General features: G+C 40.8%; 1 protein-coding gene across 1 annotated transcript in view; it reads left to right on the top strand.

Moving 5' to 3' along the window:
- Nucleotides 1-2,887: 2,887 nt before the first annotated feature.
- The window catches only part of dtymk (deoxythymidylate kinase (thymidylate kinase)), a 44,030-nt gene continuing 22,639 nt past the window's right edge, over nt 2,888-24,278 (top strand). The window contains exon 1 of the mRNA XM_060919770.1: nt 2,888-3,161. Coding sequence (XP_060775753.1) covers nt 3,032-3,161 — 130 coding nt within the window. The 5' untranslated portion in view covers nt 2,888-3,031. The remainder of the gene's footprint in view (nt 3,162-24,278) is intronic.

Genomic DNA, 24,278 nt, shown 5'->3' with positions numbered 1-24,278 from the left:
CAGAAGAAGGGGTTTATGCGCATGCGTCTACATCTTCTATTGTTCTGGTGTCTCCGATGGGACCGTCTTACAGCGCACGTAGAGGTGTGGCATGTGTATTGCATCGTTTTCAGCAAGCGTTGCGTTGCCATATGTACCTGATATTTTACTGATCCGTTGCCCATGTGGACGCGATATTTAAAAAAAAAAAATCTCGTTGCCGTTGTCGTGTGGATGTAGCCTTAGAGATAGCAATAATATTGCAATCGCTATGCATTCTGGTTAGTCAAATGACTTTCTATGGATTTTCCTGCCAAGGTGCCATAGCCTTGTCCACAGCTAATATTAACACATAGCTAGTTAAATTGGACAATGTTAGTTAGCATGTAAAAACGGAGTTATGCTAACATGAATAACATGAAGTGCTTTCAGAAATGTTTTAGCACAATCTTGCCAAATAAACAAAATGTAGAAATCTTTCCTTTCTAGTAACATTAGCTACCCAATATGATTTGGAGTTTGAAAAGAGTTTGCTCGCATGTCAGGTGGGGCTTCACTGAATAGTTAGCTTAACATTAAACCACCATGATTCCACAGGCAGATTCATGTGTGCATAAATACATACACTTGCACACGCACACACGTGAGACCTGTGAGATGGACAGTATTACACTTGTCAGTCACAACAAATTGCTGGAATTTTTTGTTTTGATGTCAGATGATGGTCTTGCACTTTTTTATTTTGTCTTGCTTAAAGCAGTGCTGCTGTTGGGCAGTTATTAAGCTCGAGGTGTGGACCTGGGTTTTAAGCAGGTTGGACTGTCCTTTTTATTTTCTGAGGAAGCTGCATTTACAGCTATTCCACTGTCTTCCTGTGACCTACTGTTGGCGTCTGATCAGGACTGTGTCTGATCAGACACATGTCTGATCAGGGCATGTCTGACACATGTCTGATCAGGGCATGTTTTAAGTCGTTCAAATTGTGTAAAGCTGCTTTGCAACAATGTTTATTGTTAAAAGCGCTATACAAATAAACTTGACTTGACTTCCTGATTAACATACACATACTGTACATGTGTGCACACACTGCCAGAGCTGGGTCAGAACACTACCATGCTGCTTTGTGGGGGTGGGGAGGAGTGTTACAATTTAAAAAAAATGAAAATAACAATGGCTCTTTTACAGTTCAGTTGTGTTTCATTTTGTAACATTCTACCAGGTGTTTATTCTACAGGCTCTACAAGCTCATCAGTAAATCCAGTCGGTTGCTTAAGAGGCATTAGGTTTTGTAAGCGTTGTGGCAATAATACAACAATGCGTTGACAGAAAATGCACTTTTAAGACTTAAGTATTTTTAAAAGCAAGTACTTCAGTACTTTGACTTAAGTAAAATTTTGACTGTACAACTTTCACTTGTATCGGAGTAACATTTGACCAGTGGGATCTGTACTTTGACTTAAGTAATGAAGTTGGGTACTTTGTCCACCTCTGCGTATATTTACAGATGGTTCTAAAAACCCCAAAACAGGATATGCTGGATCAGTAGTGTATATTCCAAAGGATGGAGTAAGTATTAAGAAAAGAGTGACCGACAATGTGACAGTATACACTACAGAATTGGTGGCAATATTATTGGCCCTGGAATGGGTTAAAGAAAATGCAATAAACAAAACAGTCATAATCTCAGATAGTTACTCTGCACTGGAAAGTATTTAATCAGATAAATCATTCAGAACAGATGTAATCAATGAAATCTTTATAACTTTGCTTAAAATAGATTCCAAGGGCATTACAACTAGTTTTCTTTGGGTACCTGCTCATGTTGGTGCGGAGGGAAACGAACAGGTTGACAAGCTGGGTAAGCAAACGCTAAATAACATAGAAATAGAATTCCAAATCCCAATTAGTAAGGCAGAGGCTAAGATTTATATCAAGGCCTACGCAAAGTCCTAAAAGGCCTAGCAGAAGTATTGGGATAGCAATGAAACAGGGAGACATCTATATAACATTGAAAAACAGGTGAATACTGGAAGGATAGGGGACAGGAGTCGGAGAGAAGACATCATGATCACCCATTTAAGAATTGGACATACAGGGCTTAACTATTCGCTTAACAAAATAGGCAAACACCCAACTGGAAACATCCAGAATCAGTAGAGCATGTAATACTTCACTGCAAGAAATATGAACATGAGAAAAATGAGCTTTTTAAATCTCTCAGAATGGTTAATCATCATAATTTCACATTACCTGGTTTATTAGGAGGTGGCACGGTGGTGTAGTGGTTAGCACTGTTGCCTCACAACAAGAAGGTCCTGGGTTCGAGCCCAGTGGCTGACGAGGGCCTTTCTGTGTGGAGTTTGCATGTTCTCCCCATGGTTGCATAGTTTCCTTTTCACTTTCTTATATAACTAATGGAAAATATTGAACTTTTTCACAATATTCTAATTTTTTGAGATGCACTAGTATTATCAGTTCCGGTGGCACGGTGGTGTAGTGGTTAGCGCTGTCGCCTCACAGCAAGAAGGTCCTGGGTTCGAGCCCCGTGGCCGGCGAGGGCCTTTCTGTGCGGAGTTTGCATGTTCTCCCCGTGTCCGCGTGGGTTTCCTCCGGGTGCTCCGGTTTCCCCCACAGTCCAAAGACATGCAGGTTAGGTTAACTGGTGACTCTAAATTGACCGTAGGTGTGAATGTGAGTGTGAATGGTTGTCTGTGTCTATGTGTCAGCCCTGTGATGACCTGGTGACTTGTCCAGGGTGTACCCCGCCTTTCGCCCGTAGTCAGCTGGGATAGGCTCCAGCTTGCCTGAGACCCTGTAGAACAGGATAAGTTCAGTGGGTTCTCCCCAAAGCGCCTGTTATACGCTCCAGGCCAGCTGATGGCAGCACTGCACCCTGTGTTTGCTTTGCCACCCGCCAGAAAGCTTAAGCAGCAGCAGAAGAAGGCACAAATATGTGAAAAGGCATTCAAAGCTTTATTAAATTAGGGGCTGGTGGTATTTTGTTTACAGTGCAAAGGCTTTTAATATTTTTTATAAAACGTTTTAGAAAGCTATGTCTTGTAGAAGAGGAGCTTTAATCGTGTTGGAAGGAGTGGACAAAGCCGGAAAGACTACCCAGTGTCAGAAGCTTGTCCACGCTTTGAAGAAAAGCGGGAGAGCTGCTGAAATGATCAGATTTCCTGGTATTAATTTTTTTTTTTTTACTTCATCAAAAACATATACGAGTCTCTGTAGTTGTAAGAACATTAGCGAAAAGGTTTATGGGTTGTTTTACAATCAGGGTACGCAAGCTAAAAATCACATTTAACACTTATTATCTTCAATATCAAAAGGCTTGACTAAATAAACTTGGTTGTTTATTGTAGTCCTGTGATAGCTCTATTTACCATGCAAAAAAAAATTTATGATAACGTTATTTTTGGTGAATGTATGGCAATATAGGTCATATTTAGCAAAATTACTCGTGTCATTTAGAAAAAGTGCTTTTTTGACCACAGGTAGCTCCAGAAGGGATGCACTTAAATCATTCTTTATACCATAAAACAAATATTTGGTTCCATATCATTGGAAACATACACTACTGTTCAAAAGTTTGGGGTCACCCAGACAATTTTGTGTTTTCCATGAAAAGTCACACTTTTATTTCCCACCATAAGTTGTAAAATGAATAGAAAATATAGTCAAGACATTTTTCTGGCCATTTTGAGCATTTAATCGACCCCACAAATGTGATGCTCCAGAAACTCAATCTGCTCAAAGGAAGGTCAGTTTTATAGCTTCTCTAAAGAGCGCAACTGTTTTCAGCTGTGCTAACATGATTGTACAAGGGTTTTCTAATCATCCATTAGCCTTCTGAGGCAATGAGCAAACACATTGTACCATTAGAACACTGGAGTGAGAGTTGCTGGAAATGGGCCTCTATACACCTATGGAGATATTGCACCAAAAACCACACATTTAGTAGAATTTATTTACCACATGTATAGAGTGGATTTCTGATGAGTTTAAAGTGATCTTCATTGAAAAGAACAGTGCTTTTCTTTCAAAAATAAGGACATTTCAAAGTGACCCCAAACTTTTGAACGGTAGTGTATGTCATATTTAGCAAAATTACTCGTGTCATTTAGAAAAAGTGCTTTTTTTTTTACCACAGGTAGCTCCAGAAGGGATGCACTTAAATCATTCTTTATACCATAAAACAAATATTTGGTTCCATATCATTGGAAACATAGTTAAGGTTTAATGTTGAATGCCAGTAAGTTTTCAGACTCTTTTGATCAAATTAGTATGTAATTGTGTGAAAAAAATGTCCTCTCCGAGACAGCTAATTTTTCAATATAAAATAACATATCTAAAATGATTTATTTTCATCCTAAAATGTGGTCAAGATATTGGGACATAAATATTAGAGACAACTAACACAAAGCTTACAGCCTTATATTTGAAAGCACTATGGAAGTAGTGGATTCTGAATTGTCAAAAAAAAAAGTCCTCTCCGAGAATCACTTCATTTGTTTCTCCCAGCCCTGCTTAAAGCTACACTTGGGGTGTATTCAGACCAGGATAGTTCGATAGTTCACTTGCTTTTGTCCGAACCAAATGTTTTTTTTATTTTTTCATTTTGGTGCGGTTCGCTTTCACACTGTACATTTTAGTAAGTGGACCAAAATCTGTCAACAAAGCCACGGGCCCTGAGGTCGTTCAGCTATTGGTCAGAGACGACACGCGCACAAAGCGTTAAGTTCAAAAGTAGTCACGGAGGATAGCGCTGATGAGCGCACATCATGTTGGGACAGTTCTGGCTCTTCACGCAAGTCGCTAGCACCGCCACTTTTTGAAAGAATGTCCCTGATTTTAATGTAGGTCTGACGGAGTTTCTTCACTTTTAGCCGACATTGTTCTGGGGAGCGCGTGAACCCCTTCTCCTTCATTTTCTCACTGAATACAGCAAACACGTCGGTGTTTTTGTGTGTTCTCTCCAAAAGCTCAGATATGTGGACATCTGCCCATATATCCACAAGGGTACGCGTTTCTTCCTCGGCCCACGTTTGCTCCCTACTCATTTTTTGTACTCTGTAGTCTAGCCTACCACTGGTCTGAATGACTGAACGACTGTTGTAAGGTTCCCTTGACAACCGAAACAGTGTTTGCACTTTGCGGTGGAGTGTCAAGACTCTGTTTCCCATAATGCTCGACAAACAACGGAAGCTCCCGAGGTACAAAAAAGCAAAACTGTCGGATTAGGTCCGGTCTGCTTTCACACCTCCAAAAGGTCCGCACCAGGGTTCCTTTGGTCCGGACCGAGTCCGACCTTGCATCTCGGTCCGCTTGTTTGGTCCGGACCAGAGTTCAGTGGTTTGTATTCAGACCAACCCAAAAGGTCCGGACCAAGGGAAATTTGGGTCGTTTGGTCCGGACCAAACAACGTAGGTGTGAATACGCCCTAAATCTTTATCTTATAGCAGATTACACAAAACTACCATACACGCATGTCAAAAAATTACCTGAAATCTGTTCTTTAACTTGTCCTTCACTTAAAAACTGGTACAAGAATCAATTTGAATTTTGGACCCCTGTGACACAAACTTTGTACCCTGATTGTAAAACAACCCTTATATTGTGTAGTGCACTCAGAGAGAGCAGGTAGTGGGTGAGGATTTAGCAGCCCAGTCAATAACCGGAAAGTGGAAACGGAGAGAAGTATGAGGGTGGGGGTCTGGGGGTTCCTGCCCTGGGACAGTTTCAGAATATTGGTGTAAAATAGTGCTTTGTGACTCAGTGAGCCAGACTGCAACATTTTGCATCTCGGAGAAAATAAGCTGTTCTTGATCACGTTGAAAAGTTTCATCTATGCAGCTAATATGGTAATCATAAGGGTAATTCTGTGCCAAATCACTCGAAGGCTCCCGACTTACCATCTCAGATTTGCTTCATAATTTATTTTGGTGCCCTTGTTACTAATAATTGTTGTGCAAAATTTTCTCCACTAGTTTTGGAAATGTTAAGCCTTCAAAAAGGGGGCGTGGCCCCATATTTAGCATAAAAACAAGTGCTACAATCAAACATCCATAATATGATGGCTAATAACTTTTGAACTGTTCACACTAAATGGTTCAAATTTTCACACATGATTCTTTGATATGGGTTGTTTTACAATCGGGGTACAAAGTTTGTGTCTCAGGGGTCCAAAATTCAAATTGATTCAAACTGGTTTAAAAAAAACATATCAAATCTGCACTTTTGGAAATTAATACACATATGAACATAGGCATGTGTAATAGTTTGTATTATAACAAGATTAAGTGTAGCTTTAAGCAGGGCTGGGAGAAACAAATGAAGTGATTCTCGGAGAGGACTTTTTTTTTTTTTTTGACAATTCAGAATCCACTACTTCCATAGTGCTTTCAAATATAAGGCTGTAAGCTTTGTGTTAGTTGTCTCTAATATTTATGTCCCAATATCTTGACCACATTTTAGGATGAAAATAATCATTTTAGATATGTTATTTTATATTGAAAAATTAGCTGTCTCGGAGAGGACATTTTTTTGACACAATTACATACTAATTTGATCAAAATAGTCTGAAAACTTACTGGCATTCAACATTAAAACTTAACTATGTTTCCAATGATATGGAACCAAATATTTGTTTTATGGTATAAAGAATGATTTAAGTCTGTGTCTATGTGTCAGCCCTGTGATGACCTGGCGACTTGTCCAGGGTGTACCCCGCCTTTCGCCCGTAGTCAGCTGGGATAGGCTCCAGCTTGCCTGCGACCCTGTAGAAGGATAAAGCGGCTAGAGATGATGAGATGAGAATGATTTAAGTGCATCCCTTTTGGAGCTACCTGTGGTCAAAAAAGCACTTTTTCTAAATGACATGAGTAATTTTGCTAAATATGACCTATAGAGGGCTACCGCGTGACGTCACCAGACCGCGAGATTTTGTTAGGGCGCCATATTGGAAGACCAAGTACATACATACTACATACTCGCAATATAAAACAAAGTACGCGCGAGAGTGAAGTGACACGATGGCTGATAATTCTGGTTATGTGAGTACATTACCAGCTGCAGAAAGGGCACGGTATGTGGAGAAACAGGCTGTGATTGATGGGTTTGACCCATATAAGACTCGGGGCAAGGGAGAATGGAAACATAAGGAGGACCTGACACCAATTCTGCCATCTGTTTGCTACCCAGACATTGTAAACTATTTGTTGTTTACACCCAGTGCCTACACTGCTGATGACTTGAAAGCCTACAAAGGGCTACAGGCTTGCAATTATGTTGTTAGTGGCTTGGTTCGTGATATTACAGCTGTTGTTAAGAATAACCTACACATAGTTATGGCCAAGATCTTGTTGATATCTTTTAATAATGTATCTTTTCAGTTGAAAAAATTAATACTTTTTGTTACTATTAAGGTATCCATAATTTAGGTTAATTTATCCAAATTATACATATGTATTTATGATATATGCATACACAACTATGCTTTATTTATATAATAGGAGGGAGAGCAAGCCCCAAACCATCCTTTATTATTATTATTATTATTATTATTAAATTGTAGAAGTCTGGGAGGCTTGCTCCTCATACAGTTATCAACTTGGGGCCACTTTAGCATGTTTTAAATCTGAATTTCTTGCGTTTGCTTACCTCAAAGTGTCCACAGATCATGCACAGACTTATCCGTTATATCCACAGTTTTTTGCCAAGTCTCACACAGGTTTCTTTCAAGTCTACTGTTGGGCCAATAAATCATAAATAAAACAGCTCAGACTTGTTTAAGTCGTTTGCCACTCCATTTTATTCTCGTGAGTTCACATACCGCTGCCGTTATTTCCCCCTAATCACGAGATTGTTGGTCTTCCAATATGGCGCAGGGTCTGTTTACTTCCGGTTTCGGGTGACGTCAGTGAAATCCCTTTATATTGCCATACATTCACCAAAAATAACGTTATCATCAATTTTTTTTGCATGGTAAATAGAGCTATCACAGGGCTACAATAAACAACCAAGTTTATGTAGTCAAGCCTTTTGATATTGAAGATAAGTGTTAAATGTGATTTTTAGCTTGCGTACCCTGATTGTAAAACAACCCATAAACTAATAAGGCTCTGTACAGAGAAGGAGAGCTTTGTATGTGACATATTTGCGTTCATGGTGTGCTTCCTGGAATGCACATTTGTCCATGGTAGCACTTTGGTTCTCTATATCTCCAGATTTAATGACACCAGATGTCTGATTCTTTTTAATATATGAGACATGTTACAGTACTGGGCGGCACGGTGGCGTAGTGGTTAGCGCTGTCGCCTCACAGCAAGAAGGTCCGGGTTCGAGCCCCGTGGCCGGCGAGGGCCTTTCTGTGTGGAGTTTGCATGTTCTCCCCGTGTCCGCGTGGGTTTCCTCCGGGTGCTCCGGTTTCCCCCACAGTCCAAAGACATGCAGGTTAGGTTAACTGGTGACTCTAAACTGACCGTAGGTGTGAATGTGAGTGTGAATGGTTGTCTGTGTCTATGTGTCAGCCCTGTGATGACCTGGCGACTTGTCCAGGGTGTACCCCGCCTTTCGCCCGTAGTCAGCTGGGATAGGCTCCAGCTTGCCTGCGACCCTGTAGAACAGGATAAAGCGGCTAGAGATAATGAGATGTTACAGTACTATCAGGAAAACATGCTTATAGCAAACATCTGACAAGGTCTACCAGAAAACAAATTAGAGCAGTGAAAAGAGCAAGGTCTAATTGATATATGTACCAAATATGAAGTTGGTGCTGTGAAGAAAATTATTTCATTCAAGCTGTTGGGACTGTACAGTCTGATGGCATGAGGGACAAAGGAGTTTTTGTCCTGGACCAAATTTGTCTTTTTTTTTTTTTTTTTTTTTAATGAAAGAATGTCCCTTTACACACACTCATTCAGAAGGGTAATTTTGCACAAGGCCATCTGTCTACAGCAGAAAAATATAAAATAACCAAACGCGTCTGGAAAAATCCCAAGGGGGTCTGGAGCCAGATTCATGACATCATCTGTGGAAGCGCCAGCAGGCTGCTAGAGCTTGCATGGTTTCAGTGCACAGCCTGTGTAGACCAAGTTTAGCAGCTAGTGATTTTTGCATTGACATATGGAATTGTCACCTGAGCGCAATGTGGGAAACGATGAGTACTAATCTCATCAAGATTGGTGTTGCTACACCCTCCTACGATACATCTGTTAACCATTTTAATAATTACGTGATAACGTTGAAGAAATTTGCAGAAAACCACCAGGTCGTTTTCTCATAAACAAACCAGTGCTGACGTAGGATTCAGAAGGAGGCATCCCGCACGTGACGTCACGAAAATCAATGTTTGCTGGGAAATCCAAATGCCAAGTTTTTTCAGAGGCGGACCAATTCGCCTCAAATGGCTTGATTTCAACTGAATTTTTCTGGTATTGCGCAAGGTAAAAAAATTGCGCAAAATGTGACAGATATTTGACCAAAGTTTAATATAAAATAGGAGAATTACATTGATCTTGCTCCTGAATTTACCCGTGATATGCACTTTAAACTCTTCTCCTCATATAGACTCCTTTTTCACTGCTGGAGAGAAGAAGCCTGGAAACCTCACTGTAAACATCATGTCCCATTCAGCTATTCTTTGGGTTCCCTGGCAAACCAGTTGAAACTGTTTGTGTGCTGATGTAAGCTTAATTCCTTCTAGACCTGAAACCGAACATGACTGCCTCTTTCAGTCTTCTTTGGGTTGAGATCTACACTCCATACTCGTCTTATCTCTTGGAGCACTTTTTTTTTTTTATGTGTTTAAAGATCTTATTTTGGCCTCTGTATTGAGCGGAGTACACCTGCACTCAGTGACCATGGCAGTCATTTTATGGCTATTGTGCATAGTGTATCCTTCCTCTGCAACACCCCCAGCACACCACGGTGGAAAACAGGACACTGGCGACCACGGACTGATAGAACATCCACAGGAGTTTCCTGCAGATGTTAAAGGACCACAGCCTCCTCAGGAAGTACAGCCTGCTCTGTCCCTTCCTGTACAAGTGGTTGGTGTTGCAAGTCCAGTCCAGCTTGCTGTCCAGCCACAGCCCGAGGTACTTGTAGGAATCCACAGCCTCCACCTCGACTCCCTCGATCAGAACTGGTCGTGACCTTGGTCTGGACCTCCCAAAATCAATGACCAGCTCCTTGGTCTTCGAGGTGTTGAGCTGCAGATGGTTCCTGTTATACCAAACGGCAAAGTCCCTCACGAGGCTCCTATACTCCTCATTGATGATTGATTTCATGCCAAGTTGAGCTATTTTCATGTTTTATAGCTCAATCATGAGTCAACTTGTAATACATGTATCTAGAAAGGCGGCTACAATTATCGACACCTTAACCATGTTTTGGCCATTGCAAAAGTAGAAAAGACTTCCAATACGTAAATTGTGCATGAATAGTTACTCAAACTTCCACTGGAAAAAAATGAGTTCCTGATCACTTGGCATGTCCAAGTAATGACACTGTTTCACAATTATTGACACTTTTGTCCACAGTTATCGACACCGTTCCACAATTATCGACATCCAGGTGATTTATTTTTTAAAAATAATCAGTATGTGGGCGGTACGGTGGTGTAGTGGTTAGCGCTGTCGCCTCACAGCAAGAAGGTCCTGGGTTCAAGCCCAGTGGCCGACGAGGGCCTTTCTGTGTCAAGTTCGCATGTTCTCCCTGTGTCTGCGTGGGTTTCCTCCGGGTGCTCTGGTTTCCTCCACAGTCATGCAGGTTAGGCTAATTAGTGGCTCTAAAGTGAGTGTGAATGGTTGTGTCTGTGTGTCAGCCCTACGATGATCTGGCGACTTGTCCAGGGTGAACCCCGCCTCTCACCTGTAGTCAGCTGGGATAGGCTCCACCTTGCCTGCAACCCTGTAGACAGATAATGGATGGATGAATAATCAGTGTGTGGTATTAAGTTAACAAAACAGTTTATTTAAAATTTGTTTTATGTACAACCCCGATTCCAAAAAAGTTGGGACAAAGTACAGATTGTAAATAAAAACGGAATGCAATCATATGGAAGTTTCAAAATTCCATATTTTATTCAGAATAGAACATAGATGACATATCAAATGTTTAAAGTGAGAAAATGTATCATTTAAAGAGAAAAATTAGGCGATTTAAAATTTCATGACAACACATCTCAAAAAAGTTGGGACATGTTTCCCACTGTGAGACATCCCCTTTTCTCTTTACGACAGTCTGTAAATGTCTGGGGACTGAGGAGACAAGTTGCTGAAGTTTAGGGATAGGAATGTTTTCTTGTCTAATGTAGGATTCTAGTTGCTCAACTGTCTTAGGTCTTTTTTGTCGTATCTTCCGTTTTATGATGCACCAAATGTTTTCTATGGGTGAAAGATCTGGACTGCAGGCTGGCCAGTTCAGTACCCGGACCCTTCTTCTACACAGCCATGATGCTGTAATTGATGCAGTATGTGGTTTGGCATTGTCATGTTAAGCTGGGCATACACTGTGCGATTTTTGGCCCGATTTTAACACGATTTTCACTCGTGCGACTATTTTGGAGATCTGGCTGAGTTTTGGCTCAATCGTGCGTCTCGGATCGTGTAGTATACATGGGGTAACGACAAGCGATTAACACTACGACCTCCTCCCGATCGATCGGATGAAAATCAAACTTGTTTGAAATCCTGGTCGCCCATCGTGAGGCTATTGCACTGTTGATGCAGTGTCACGAGCCGATTTACCTCAACCTGTCACACTACACATGCCCGAACACAGATACGGAAGAGAAAACGGAGACTTCCGGTTTCCTCCTCTTCTTTTTCACGTTGCAGTTCCGGATACAAGAATCCGACGAGTCGTGTATGGAAGTACAGTGTGAGCAGTCAGATCGCATCCGAGCGATCGTATAAACAATCAAGAATCGTATAGTGTGAGAACAGGAATCGTAAGCTGCGTGCTGTTTACCCCTGCGATTCACTCGTACAGTGTGAGCAGCAGCTGAATACCGCGATTGAAAAAATCGCACAGTGTATGCCCAGCTTTAGAAAATGCAAGGTCTTCCCTGAAAGAGACGTCGTCTGGATGGGAGCATATGTTGCTCTAGAACCTGGATATACCTTTCAGCATTGATGGTGTCTTTCCAGATGTGTAAGCTGCCCATGCTACACGCACTAATGCAACCCCATACCATCAGAGGTGCAGGCTTATTGAGGGGGGTTGGGGTATGTTCCTTCATGATACTCAAGCGTAATTCATTCCTACGATGATGTTACATGTTTACATTTTCGCCATCTTTAGTCTCGCTAAGTCTCGTGGTAGAATACGTGTTATCTACAATGTAATTGGCCAAAACATCGCTGGCGAGAGCATGATAGCCAATCATAACAGTTCTTACAAGAGTGTGGGAGAGAACAAAAGCCAATCATAACAGTTCTTACAAAAGTACCCGCATCTGTTCTATTTTATCGAAACTTGCATATGTTCATCGTCGCTGCTCTTCAAAAATGTTTCTCTTTCGTATCGGCTTTTTTACTCAAAGTGCTGAATACAATTGACAAGCGAGACGAAGCAAAGGTACGTGAAATCAATGCTGGTATAAAAAACAGAGAGGACTGACAAGCTCTTATCTTTGGCCACAAAGCTGAAGTCGTCGTCGAAATGATTAAATGAAAATGAGAAGTGACTGTGAACTATAAATAATTGTATAAAGTGTACATAGACATTATCCCATAAACTTAGCATTCGTTTGATTTAATACATTGAATATGTATATGATAGTCAGTAAATCTGAATTAATGCTGACAGTTTTGAAAACTTAAATATTTCAGAAGACTTTTTGAAGAAATCATATGCAACTAATGAGGACATAGGGAGAAAAGGTCAGTCACCCTAAAATTTTATTTAATATATGAACATTTTGATAATTAATAAAACTTAAGTTTAATGTGAATTTAGTTTGTCGTTTTTGTTGATCATGAATTATAACCATACCCTTGAATGTAGAATGTGATTTTATCTTGAATTCAAACAATACTCCTATTGATTTGAAACATATTTTCATGTAAATATATAAAAAAGACAACAGATATGAGTGATTCCAAGCTTATGGGTACTGAAATGGAGACATGAACTTGTTCACCTAAAACCATTTCTTTTTTTACCATCAGGTCACAAAACATGTAATCTTTAATGAATGATATGTTAAAAGATAACTTTAATTTTCTGAGATGTAATAAAAACATATTTATATGCCAAAGTCAAGCCTATGAGTTCCAAAATGATGTCTGTTACATTACTTCTGTTACGATTGTCCGTCTCGCGTCTGTTACAAATTAATTACAATCTAGCTATATACCATGTTAATCTTATTGAAAGAATGTGTATGTTTATTCTACTACACATGTTTATTAATTATATTTGCTAAAACATCACCTTCCTATGTTTCAAAAAGTAATTCTACATTGTTAAAATTGAGAATATATATGTCCACAACACTTCTGTTACGTTCTGACTTTGGCATATAAATATGTTTTTATTACATCTCAGAAAATTAAAGTTATCTTTTAACATATCATTCATTAAAGATTACATGTTTTGTGACCTGATGGTAAAAAAAGAAATGGTTTTAGGTGAATTTTTAAAAATAAGTTCATGTCCCCATTTCAGTACCCATAAGCGTGGAATCACTCATACTCATATATAATTTTTTTTTTTTTTAATCTACTACAGCTCAGATTGCAGTACAAGCGGTTTGTAAGGCCTTATTTTTCAAAATTTTCCGGGGGGCATCTTGAAGGCGCCTTTTTTTTTTTTTTTTTCTCTGCTTTTTTGATGAGCACCCACTCTCATCCCTGATTTTGTGATTTCCAATACAGAAGCATGCCTGTATGTGATGCAGTGCCGTCTAAGGGCCCGAAGATCACGGGCACCCAGTATGGTTTTCCGGCCTTGACCCTTACGCACAGAGATTCTTCCAGATTCTCTGAATCTTTTGATGATATTATGCACTGTAGATGATGATCTGTTCAAACTCTTTGCAATTTTGCACTGTTGAACTCCTTTCTGATATTGCTCCACTATTTGTTGGCGCAGAATTAGGGAGATTGGTGATCCTCTTCCCATCTTTACTTCTGAGAGCCGCTGCCACTCCAAGATGCTCTTTTTATACCCAGTCATGTTAATGACCTATTGCCAATTGACCTAATGAGTTGCAATTTGGTCCTCCAGCTGTTCCTTTTTTGTACCTTTAACTTTTCCAGCCTCTTATTGCCCCTGTCCCAACTTTTTTGAGATGTGTTGCTGTCATGAAATTGAAATTTCAAAATGTCTCACTTTCGACATTTGATATGTTGTCTATGTTCTATTGTGAATACAATATCAGTTTTTGAGATTTGTAAATTATTGCATTCCATTTTTATTTACAATTTGTACTTTGTCCCAACTTTTTTGGAATCGGGGTTGTAGACTTATATTTAGTACAAATATGTTTTTATATAAATATATCGATGTCTGTCCGTCCGTCCGTCCGTCCGTCTGCCCAGGTCAGACGGCAGGCCGCAACTAGTTTTCAACTACTTGCGTCTGCCTGTGATAACAAAATCACAGGTAGATGTAAGACTGGTCTCGCATCGACGCATGACGACACAAATAATGGCAGTGTTGCAGAGGGTCGATAGTAAAGGCAGGTTGACACCAGTGGATCACAATCTGTTCGCATTTCAGCTGCGATTTGCTTCCAATCAGTGCAAATAGCAGGTTGACCCATGTAGACGGTGGGTCTTAAGTTGGATGGTGAAGGGGAGGAGCCGATGGGAGAAATACAGGAACGGGTAATTAGAGGAAAAAACGGAGATTAGAGATCAGCTGCCAAATGAGCGCAAAAGGGGGAAAAAAGCCTGATCAAGTCCAGAAACGCAGTCCTGCAACGGGATGAGAGACAGGTGTGCGGGCTGCAGCGCGGGGAAAACCAGGGAAAGGGGTGAAAGATTGGATAAGGACCTAGATGTTCCCGGCTGGCTCGTGACAAGATTCAGCTTAAAAACTCTGCGTCTTGCAGCACATCTGACCATGACGAAAGATTTGATGCAAAACGCCTGCGTCCACCTGCGGTCGGTCGCCACCCAACCAATCGCAGGTCACAGCATGCGTCTTTCTGCCGTCCGACCTGGGCATTATGTAAATGAGGAAACCATTCTAAGGTTTGTAAACAAATGAACTAATAATGTTTAACACCTGTGTCAGAAAATCCTTTTGTTCCACTTTCTAAATATTTTCGTAGATCACATTTCGTTAATCATTCATTGTTGTTTGTATTAATTTCTAGTTTTGTAGTTTAACAGTAAACGTCAACAGGCAGTTGACATTGTAACCACATGAAAATCCAGGTCAAAGGTCGCATGTCATTCCTCGAACCAAAATATAAAAAGTCTACTGATCTTGTAATCTGTGATAGATATTTACAACAAACTGCAAAAAAAATCTGAATGGAATAGAAAACTCTGAATATTTCAAGCATTTTATTTTTTATATGCTAGGAATTTAATTCTGGTCTAATTCTATTTATTGCAATAGCATTCCATTCTGTTATGAATCAGAAAAATTATTATAAATCGCAGAACTTTTTTTAAGTACTTCATCTACTTCAACGTTACACAAAGATAGATACATAACAGTTGTAAATGTCATTTAAAAGAAAAGAAAACCCATTTTTAAAATAGTTATGAAGATAGATTATGATATAAACTAACGATTTATGTGAATAATTGAAAATAAGGAACTCGCACAACTATCTCCAAAAGTCAAGTTTCTATGCAGAATGGACTATTTCATGGAGGCTGCCATTGCAAATATTTTAACCAATCAGAAAAATCCCCCTGATCGTTTCCGGCAATGACGACATGACTCAAGCGCAAGACACCGAAGCTCCGCATTAGGGATGTTAACCGATGACCGTTTGACCGATGGTTGACCGAATCAACGTCAGCCAGTTAATTTTTTTTTCTTTTTTGGTTGTCGGTTAAAAAAAAAATCAATCGTTTTGGAGCGGAGAACCTGGAATTCTGTGTTTGTAAACCCTTGGGGCATGCCATGCAGTGTAAGGATGACAGCTGACAAATCAGAAACACCCATTCAGTCATGTCCCGCCCCAGTTGAACACAGCTGCCACTCGGCGAAAGAAAAGAAGTGTAGACACAGGCTTTTTAGCTTACAAATTACTATTCTTTTTTTTTTTTTTTTAATTATTATTAGAAGGCACATGGAGTTTAGTCCTGCCTTGGCCAGTGCATTCTGAAAGTATGTTTCGGTCTGTAGCCAACAATGCATGTTATTGCAGATCATATCTGTCCACACAAACTTAAGGCGCAGACGCCAACTTTTGGAGGGAAGGGGAGAGAATGAAATGACAGCGGTGTCTGAGGAGGAGTGACAAACGCAGCTTTTATGTCTGTGAGCCAAGTCGGTGACGGCTTCAGAGCAACTTCAATACCATGCAATAATGGCGTGTTGATATTGGTAACGGCGTTATAACGATTGTAGCTAATTAATTAGATTACCCGGCGTTATAACAGCCTTTATTTTAATGCCGTTATTCCCATCACTGAATGTTATGTACTTCTTCTAGCACTTTATTTTCAACGCCATCATGGCCAACTAAAACTGTCTCTAAGCTGGAGCCGTTTGTCCTCTGCTCCAATACAAACCCCTCGACATCAGTGCCACGTTTGACTAAATGTTTCGCGCTATAGAAAAGGTAATGTGAGTGGAGGGCAGTGACTGGGACTGAATGTGCGGATGCTCGCGGTTAGATTTAGAATAGATTCTAATAATTCCAATTCTAGAATTTTCAGGGATGTAAACGGTGCGCCTTTTGGCGGATGCTGCCTTTTTCACGGCTGAATCATGCAGATCCGAGATATATATATATATATATATATATATATATATATATATATATATATATATATAAATTTTTTTTGGGGGGGGGGAGGGGCGTTGGAGTGTCTGAACAATTTCATCAGAGTAAATTCTGTATTAAAATTACTAAATAAGCAAATGCCGCTACAGTCCATGAAACATAGGAAGTATAAGTATGAGAAGAAAACAGTAAATCAGAAAGCTGCGCACGTTTTCACGGAAGCTGCGCAAATGTGCGCAGCTTCCTGATTTACTGTGTTCTTCTCATACTTCCTATGTTTCATGGACTGTAATGGCATTTGCTTATTTAGTAATTTTAATACAGGATTTACTCTGATGAAATTATTCAGACACTCCAATGCCCCCCCCCCCCCCCCCCCCCCCAAAAAAAATCGGATCTGCACGATTCAGCCGTGAAAAAGGCAGCATCCGCCAAAAGGTGCGCTGTTTGCATCCCTGTTTAAACTCCTAGGTTAACCGACTTTAACTGGCTAATGAGGCTCAGTGGTCGGTCAAGATTTTTTTTTTTTTGTTTTTGCCATCCCTACTCCGCATAGCAAGTAAGACTTGAAGCTGCCCCTGGCTGGAGATTATTTCATTAAAAGTTTCTATGAAAACATTCAAATTCCATTTCTCTAACAAAAAAGTGGAGGGGAAAGATAATACTGATGTCACTAATAAACGGTGAGGGAAAAGTGAACAGCTGATCTACTCATGTGACTGAATGGGGGAAGTAACTTTTCATATTTATATTTATACTGTTTTATATTGTTTGAGTGTTTAGTCTATGTCTAGTTCTTATCTAGTGTTTATACTGTTTTTTTTTTTTTTCAATTATTCTATTTTTATTTTTATTTATTGCATTGCCTGTTTGCACTGAGTCAGAGAGGACTGAAATTTCATCTGTGCTGTATGTCAAGCATGTATAGCATATTTGACAATAAAGTTGACTTGACTTGATATTTATATCCCCGGTACAAGTAATGCTGCCGTAACAGCCTCATTCTGTGGAGTGTAACCTTGCTAGACGACCTACAAACAGATCTGCATATAATCTGACTTGCCTACATCTGTTGAAGAGGCAAGTGTGCAAGTTTTTACTGTTCCTGGCAGCATAAGCACGCTTTTGCATGCTCTCGACTCATCATCTTCGTTTAATGGCAGTTGGCAAGCCAGCTTAAAGGTGCATTACCGCCACCTACTTTCTTGTCAAGGCATCACCAGGCGAGCCTACCGTAATTACCGTAGTAGGCAGTCCAACCTCCGCAGCAATGCAGAAAGAGGGTAAACAAACACTGGTTTGCATAGACATCCTATTATTACATAGACGGAGCATCCAACATAAATTCTAAAAGCGCTGACGAGACGCGGGGCCGCCATCTTGGAGTGGTGATACGCTGCACTCCGTGTAATGCGCCATAAACATCCTATTATTACGTAATAATAGGATGTCTATGTAATGCGCTGGCTCGCATTTTTTTGTCATACATGTAGGCTATGATAAAGGATAGTGGCGGGGTTATTATTCATAGTTGGCTTCACGTTAATAGAATATCCTGATATTAAGTGAACAGACGTCGGAGATTGTTGAAGTTGAGGAAACGGTGATTAATATCCTACAAAAAAATGTGTGAATACTAAATACATTAGATATAAACAGCTTAACGTTTTTCTATCGGCTACAACCACCAATCTGTTGCAATGGATAGGGTAAATTCAGGTAAAGTGGGACGCTTTTTTTTTTTTTTTTTTTTTTTAAATAAAATGCGGTTTTAACAATCTAAATCCATTATAATGATTCAAATGTGTGTATGTTTTCTTTAAATAGATTAAGAACATATCAAAGGGGAAATTAATCTAGTCAGTGAAACTTTTTTTTGAAACCGAGAAATTTGACAGGTTAACGTAGGTTAACAGCCCTACCCCTAACACAATCTAGACTGTACATTTATACCCGTTGGCGTTTACAATCATCATAATTTCATCATTTATTTTGACTTTATCATATTTAATTTCATTCATGTCTATTTTTTTTTTTTTTAACTTTATTTTTTAAAGATATTTTTTGGGCTTTTTTTCACCCCTATTGGATAGGACAGTGCAGAGACAGGACAGGAAATGAGTGAGAGAGAGAGACGGGGAGGGATCGGGAAATGACCTCGGGTCGGAGCCGAACCCAGGTCCCCGGACCCACGGCATGGCGCCTTAGCCACCTGAGCCACGACGCCCCCCATTCATGTCTATTATTGTCATACTCTTATGTATTAGACTAGTGCTACCTGATGACGATTTAAGTCTCTTAGCTCCTTCTCAGCTCTGGTAATATACTATTTAAAAAAACAACAAATAGTACGGTAATGTTAAATCTGGGCGGCACGGTGGTGTAGTGGTTAGCGCTGTCGCCTCACAGCAAGAAGGTCCGGGTTCGAGCCCCGGGGCCGGCGAGGGCCTTTCTGTGTGGAGTTTGCATGTTCTCCCCGTGTCCACGTGGGTTTCCTCCGGGTGCTCCGGTTTCCCCCACAGTCCAAAGACATGCAGGTTAGGTTAACTGGTGACTCTAAATTGACCGTAGGTGTGAATGTGAGTGTGAATGGTTGTCTGTGTCTATGTGTCAGCCCTGTGATGACCTGGCGACTTGTCCAGGGTGTACCCCGCCTTTCGCCCGTAGTCAGCTGGGATAGGCTCCAGCTTGCCTGCGACCCTGTAGAACAGGATAAAGCGGCTAGAGATAATGAGATGAGATGTTAAATCTTACTTGTGAAAAGTAATCCCCCTGCTTCTGTTTGAAATGGTTCGCTTGTTTGAGCAGGAGTACGCTGAGCACCAGCCTGGCATCTTGTCTCTTTTTTTCTTCTTCAGTCGTGTAGTATGGTGCAGTAATAGACGTTACCTTGATGTATATGAGTATCTCGCGCTTATCTCACCACTCCAAGATGGCGACCGTATTTCTCGCGTCAGAACAGCCAACGCTCCGTCTACGTAATAATAGGATGTCTATGCTGGTTTGCGCAGCTCGTGTGCTCGGAACATTTTGAAGAAAATTTTCACTCAAACAACTCGGATGCACCGGCATTAGGAATACCGTACAAGTCAGCGCGGAATCCAGATGCGATTCCCACAATCTTCGGCCAAAAGGCGGACAAGACAAACGAGACCATGCAGTCAGTAGTCCGCAAAAGAGAAGTTCAAAGGGTAAGAAAACACTTTGTCTGGCTTCCCTAAGTTTTTATTAAGCGTGATGTTATTTTGAGTTCCTTTGGGCATAAACGTAACAATTGCTGATGCAGCTAAAGAGCTTGATGTTTGTTGGGTGTCTTGCTTTGATTTAGTGTTGTTAGAAAAGCCTCGGTAATGACTAACTAAAACAACTCTATATAAATATTGTTCACTTGTATGTAACTGATATATGATAATGCTTGTTTATCATGATCATCGTTATTCATGTTCTTGTCTGAAATACTCGAGGAAATCGGTGAAGAAATGTCGCTGGCGCTATGGTCCAATTTGTCTCATATGGCCGTGTATCATAAGTGACGTCACACTTTAAGGAAACCATTCAGAGTTCTTTTAGGTAAACAGGAATTTGTTTGTGGAATAGCCTGCCTCGATCAGTGCAATCTAATCAAACACGTGATCATTTTCAGAAACGGGTAAAACCGTTTTTATGGAGTAAATCCCAAACCCAGTTTTATGATGTGTATTTAACTAACTTTTAATCATTTTGGTGCCATTTCCGTAATCTAGTTGTACTCTGTGATAGTTGGTATATGTTTTTGTTTATGACTCATCATTGTTTTATACAATTTTGTCAATTTATTATTGTCTCTTATTTTGTTTCCTGCTGTCATCAAGAGGACCACATTGGAAATAAGTGTATTTTATACTTCGTGTTATCCTTGGTGCTATTTATACTGTATCTTTTTACATGTATGAATTTTACCAAACAAATCCAGACCAGCAGCTCGGGTGTTTCTAGCAATATTTCCGCCTTTTTTCATACAAGTGCATCCTCCTGTAATGTTCACATGAATCCTGTATAGTAAAGCAGTGTTTGTTTACCCTCTCTGCGTTGCCGCAGAGGTTGGACTGCATACTACGGTCAGGCTTTCGTCTAAACGGGGGAACAGGGGCGCTGCGCCCTCTTACTCTCGGCGTGCGCCCCCTTACCGACTCCGTGAAAACATCCCAGCAACATTACGTGACAATGTGTCTGATCATCAAGTACGTTATAATTGCTCCAAAAATATTCCAATCATAGTAGATACACCGCCAGACGGTGCAAAAACAATCTGAATTGGCGTTTTCCAGACTGAGGCGCCATGTTGTTTAGTTGTTTGCTTGTCGCGGCTGCTCTCGCAAGATTTGACATGGGTTACATACGAGGTCAGCTGATTTGTAGAGCGAGATTTCTCGAGACTGAATGACCTTTCACCCACCGGCGCGGGAGCTTTTGACAGAAGTAGTTCGCGAGTTGTTTTTGTTGACATTTGGGCATTGAAAGATGTCATCCCGCGGCACGAAACGGAAGAAAGCCAAAGACTGTCCGGGGCAGAAGAAGATTACTTCTTTCTTTTTCAATGTTGACAGACAATTTGTTACAATTTCCCTCTCAGATAGCCTCAATGTCCCATTGGAGCATTTTTCAAAGGCTTTGCACGGTGGGGGGACAACCGGCACCATCCCCCCCACCCCCGCTTCGCTCCCTCGCCATGGTGAGCGCCCTCATGCTAAATTTTTCTAGAAAAAACCCTGCTACGGTAATTACGGTAGGCTACCCTGGGGACATCTTGATGAAATTTTTCATGAATGAGTCAAGAGCACGTGTAGTTTCAGCCTCGTTTTACAGGTAAAGAGTTCAGGTTTGTCCATAAGTCAGGGTTACAGCTCATTAATACACTATTTCAGATGTATAGTGAAAAAAATCAACATTGTCACCTTAGTAGACCTTTCGCTTTACCCCTTCAGTACTGAAGTATACACTCAGCCTTGCACCCAAATGACGTCATGCATCGCCCTTCCAACAGGCAACATGGCAGCCTCCTGGTGGCATTAGAGCAGTGATACAAAAACACTGACAACTTTTCTTATAAATGGTCAAACATGCCTGAAGCTTTTCTGACAGGCTCTCAATATTACAAGCTACCAACCCATGCATGTATTTATTTTGCATTTTCTATTCCTTTAATTCCACAAGGTGTCGATTAATGGTGGACACCGGTGAAAGTGATCACTGTTATTGAAACATCACGTGATTTCTCAAGCGCACGTTTAGATACAAAATGGCGACTGTCAAATGAAAGAGTAAGAAACAAAGTAGGTTTCGACAAGGAGATCATGAAATATCGGTGAATTTCATGAGTAAAAACATGTCCATGATCTTTCCACCATGCTTGCTTGCTTACTTAATCCTGTTACACCCAGTGGTGCGTAGGGCAGCAACTAGACTACTCCATCTCTGGCGATCTTTGGCCACTCATTGTACGCTGGCCCAGGTGTGACCCATCTCCTTCACTTCCATCTCTACAGTCCTCCTCCACGTGGTCTTGGGATGTCCATGCTTCCTCTTCCCTTCCGGTGTCCAGTGTAGAGCGATCTTGGTAATTGTGGCGTCTTGCCAAAGCGTGTGGCCAATCCACCTCCGGCGCTTTCTCTTCAGGACAGGGGCGTAGCTTGGATTTTTCGAAGGGGGGGGTGTCACATACTGACTGGCAGCCTGAGTACATACCTGCAGGTTTGTAAATGGAAAAATACACTGAATACATTTGAGAAAATAACGTGGTTTTTGCATCATTCTTTCATCTCTTGTTGCGAGCTGTTGAGATGTCGGACAATGATTAGGCCAAATCAGCTTTATCTGGCAGTGTATGGATAGCAGCTCGACATCTTACCCTAGTCACCCGATGCAGATCTGTCTATTCTTGTTGTCTTACTGCTCATCGGCCAAAATGTTTCTCAGTAAAAGGCGTCGTGGATGACCCATGGCAAAGATGTCAACGATCTTGTCAGTGTCGATCGCTCTGCCATAGTGTATGTTCATCATCGCCAGTCCTGACTATGAAAAATATGTAACAAAAAATAGTTACCATTGCTAGTTTTTGGTAGCTTAGAAACCGGCTCTTTCATTATTGCTGTTTCTTCCACGTTTTCTTGATGATGTGTTCTAGAAACGGCACTCTAAAACTTGGCTTCGAAGCCACAAAATGCAACTTTGATGGAAAAAAATAAATTGCTTACCTCTCTTCACGTCAAAAGAAGGAGGAAAGTTTCGCTTGTTTTGACATGGCATATTATTAACACAAGGAAATACTCGTAATTTGCAACTAAAAAGACTGCAGCTACACTGGCAGCTTGACCATGCTTTCTAGTGCGATTGTTTTGCGCTTGCGTAGAACTGGGTTTTCACGCCCAAACCACAGGAAGTTCATACAAGGTTATAGAAACCCTAATGAGGCCGAGGTGACAATCTAGTTAAAAAAAAAAAAAGGGTAGAAAAATTGCAATGGGCGCTTTTCTAATATTCTTATGCAGCTATTGGAAAAAAAAAATGTATGGCCCGACAAAGGGGGGAGGGGTCACGGGCACGCCCCTGCAGGATGTCAGGAAGAGAGTCTGTGTGGCTTCTTTCCAGGAGGTCTTGGTTGCTGATGGTTGCAAGCCAGAAGATCTTTTGAATTCTTCGGCGGCACTTGGTGTGGAAGGTTGCAAGTTTAATGACTTTCTCAGTAAGGCGCCAACATTCGGCTCCATGCAAGAGAGTTGGCAAAGCGCAGCTGTGGTAGAGCTTCATCTTCATGTGAATGCTGTAGCTTGAGGAACGCCACACTTTGCTCATCATGTTCATTGCACCTCTTGCTTTGTTCAGCCTGCGTTGGATGTCTAGGTTTGCTCCTCCGTCCTGGCTAATGATGGACCCCAGGTACGTAAGCTCTTCTGTTGTTGGTAGGTCTTTGCTATCCAGTAGTACAGGTCTTCTGTCTGTGGTATTCAGAGCCATGATCTCTGTCTTCTTGCTGCTGATGTTCAAACCCACTGTCTTAGCAACTGAGTTGAGCTGACTTGTCTTCTCTTGAATGTTCCACCATACTTGCCTGCGATGATAACGTCCAGGTTTTCTTCAAATTGCTGATGGTGTTTAAAAAAAAAAATCCATCTCAGGTAACGAGCGGTGTCCTCAGATGACAAGATCAAGGAGGGGGGTCCTTCCGGTTGATTTAATTAACCAATAATAACTGTTGGAATTGAAACTCACCTTTTATAAAATTGTTTTTTATTGGTAAATCTGAAAAGGGGTCAATAATTTTAGCCGCTGCTCTAGTAAATTCTTGGATATTTATTATTGTGAAGGTTCCAGGGTTCCCACTGGTACTTGTCAC

Source organism: Neoarius graeffei, chromosome 4 (assembly GCF_027579695.1).
Source record: "Neoarius graeffei isolate fNeoGra1 chromosome 4, fNeoGra1.pri, whole genome shotgun sequence".
NCBI classification, from domain to species: domain Eukaryota; kingdom Metazoa; phylum Chordata; class Actinopteri; order Siluriformes; family Ariidae; genus Neoarius; species Neoarius graeffei.
This window is presented reverse-complemented; position numbering and strand designations above follow the sequence as displayed.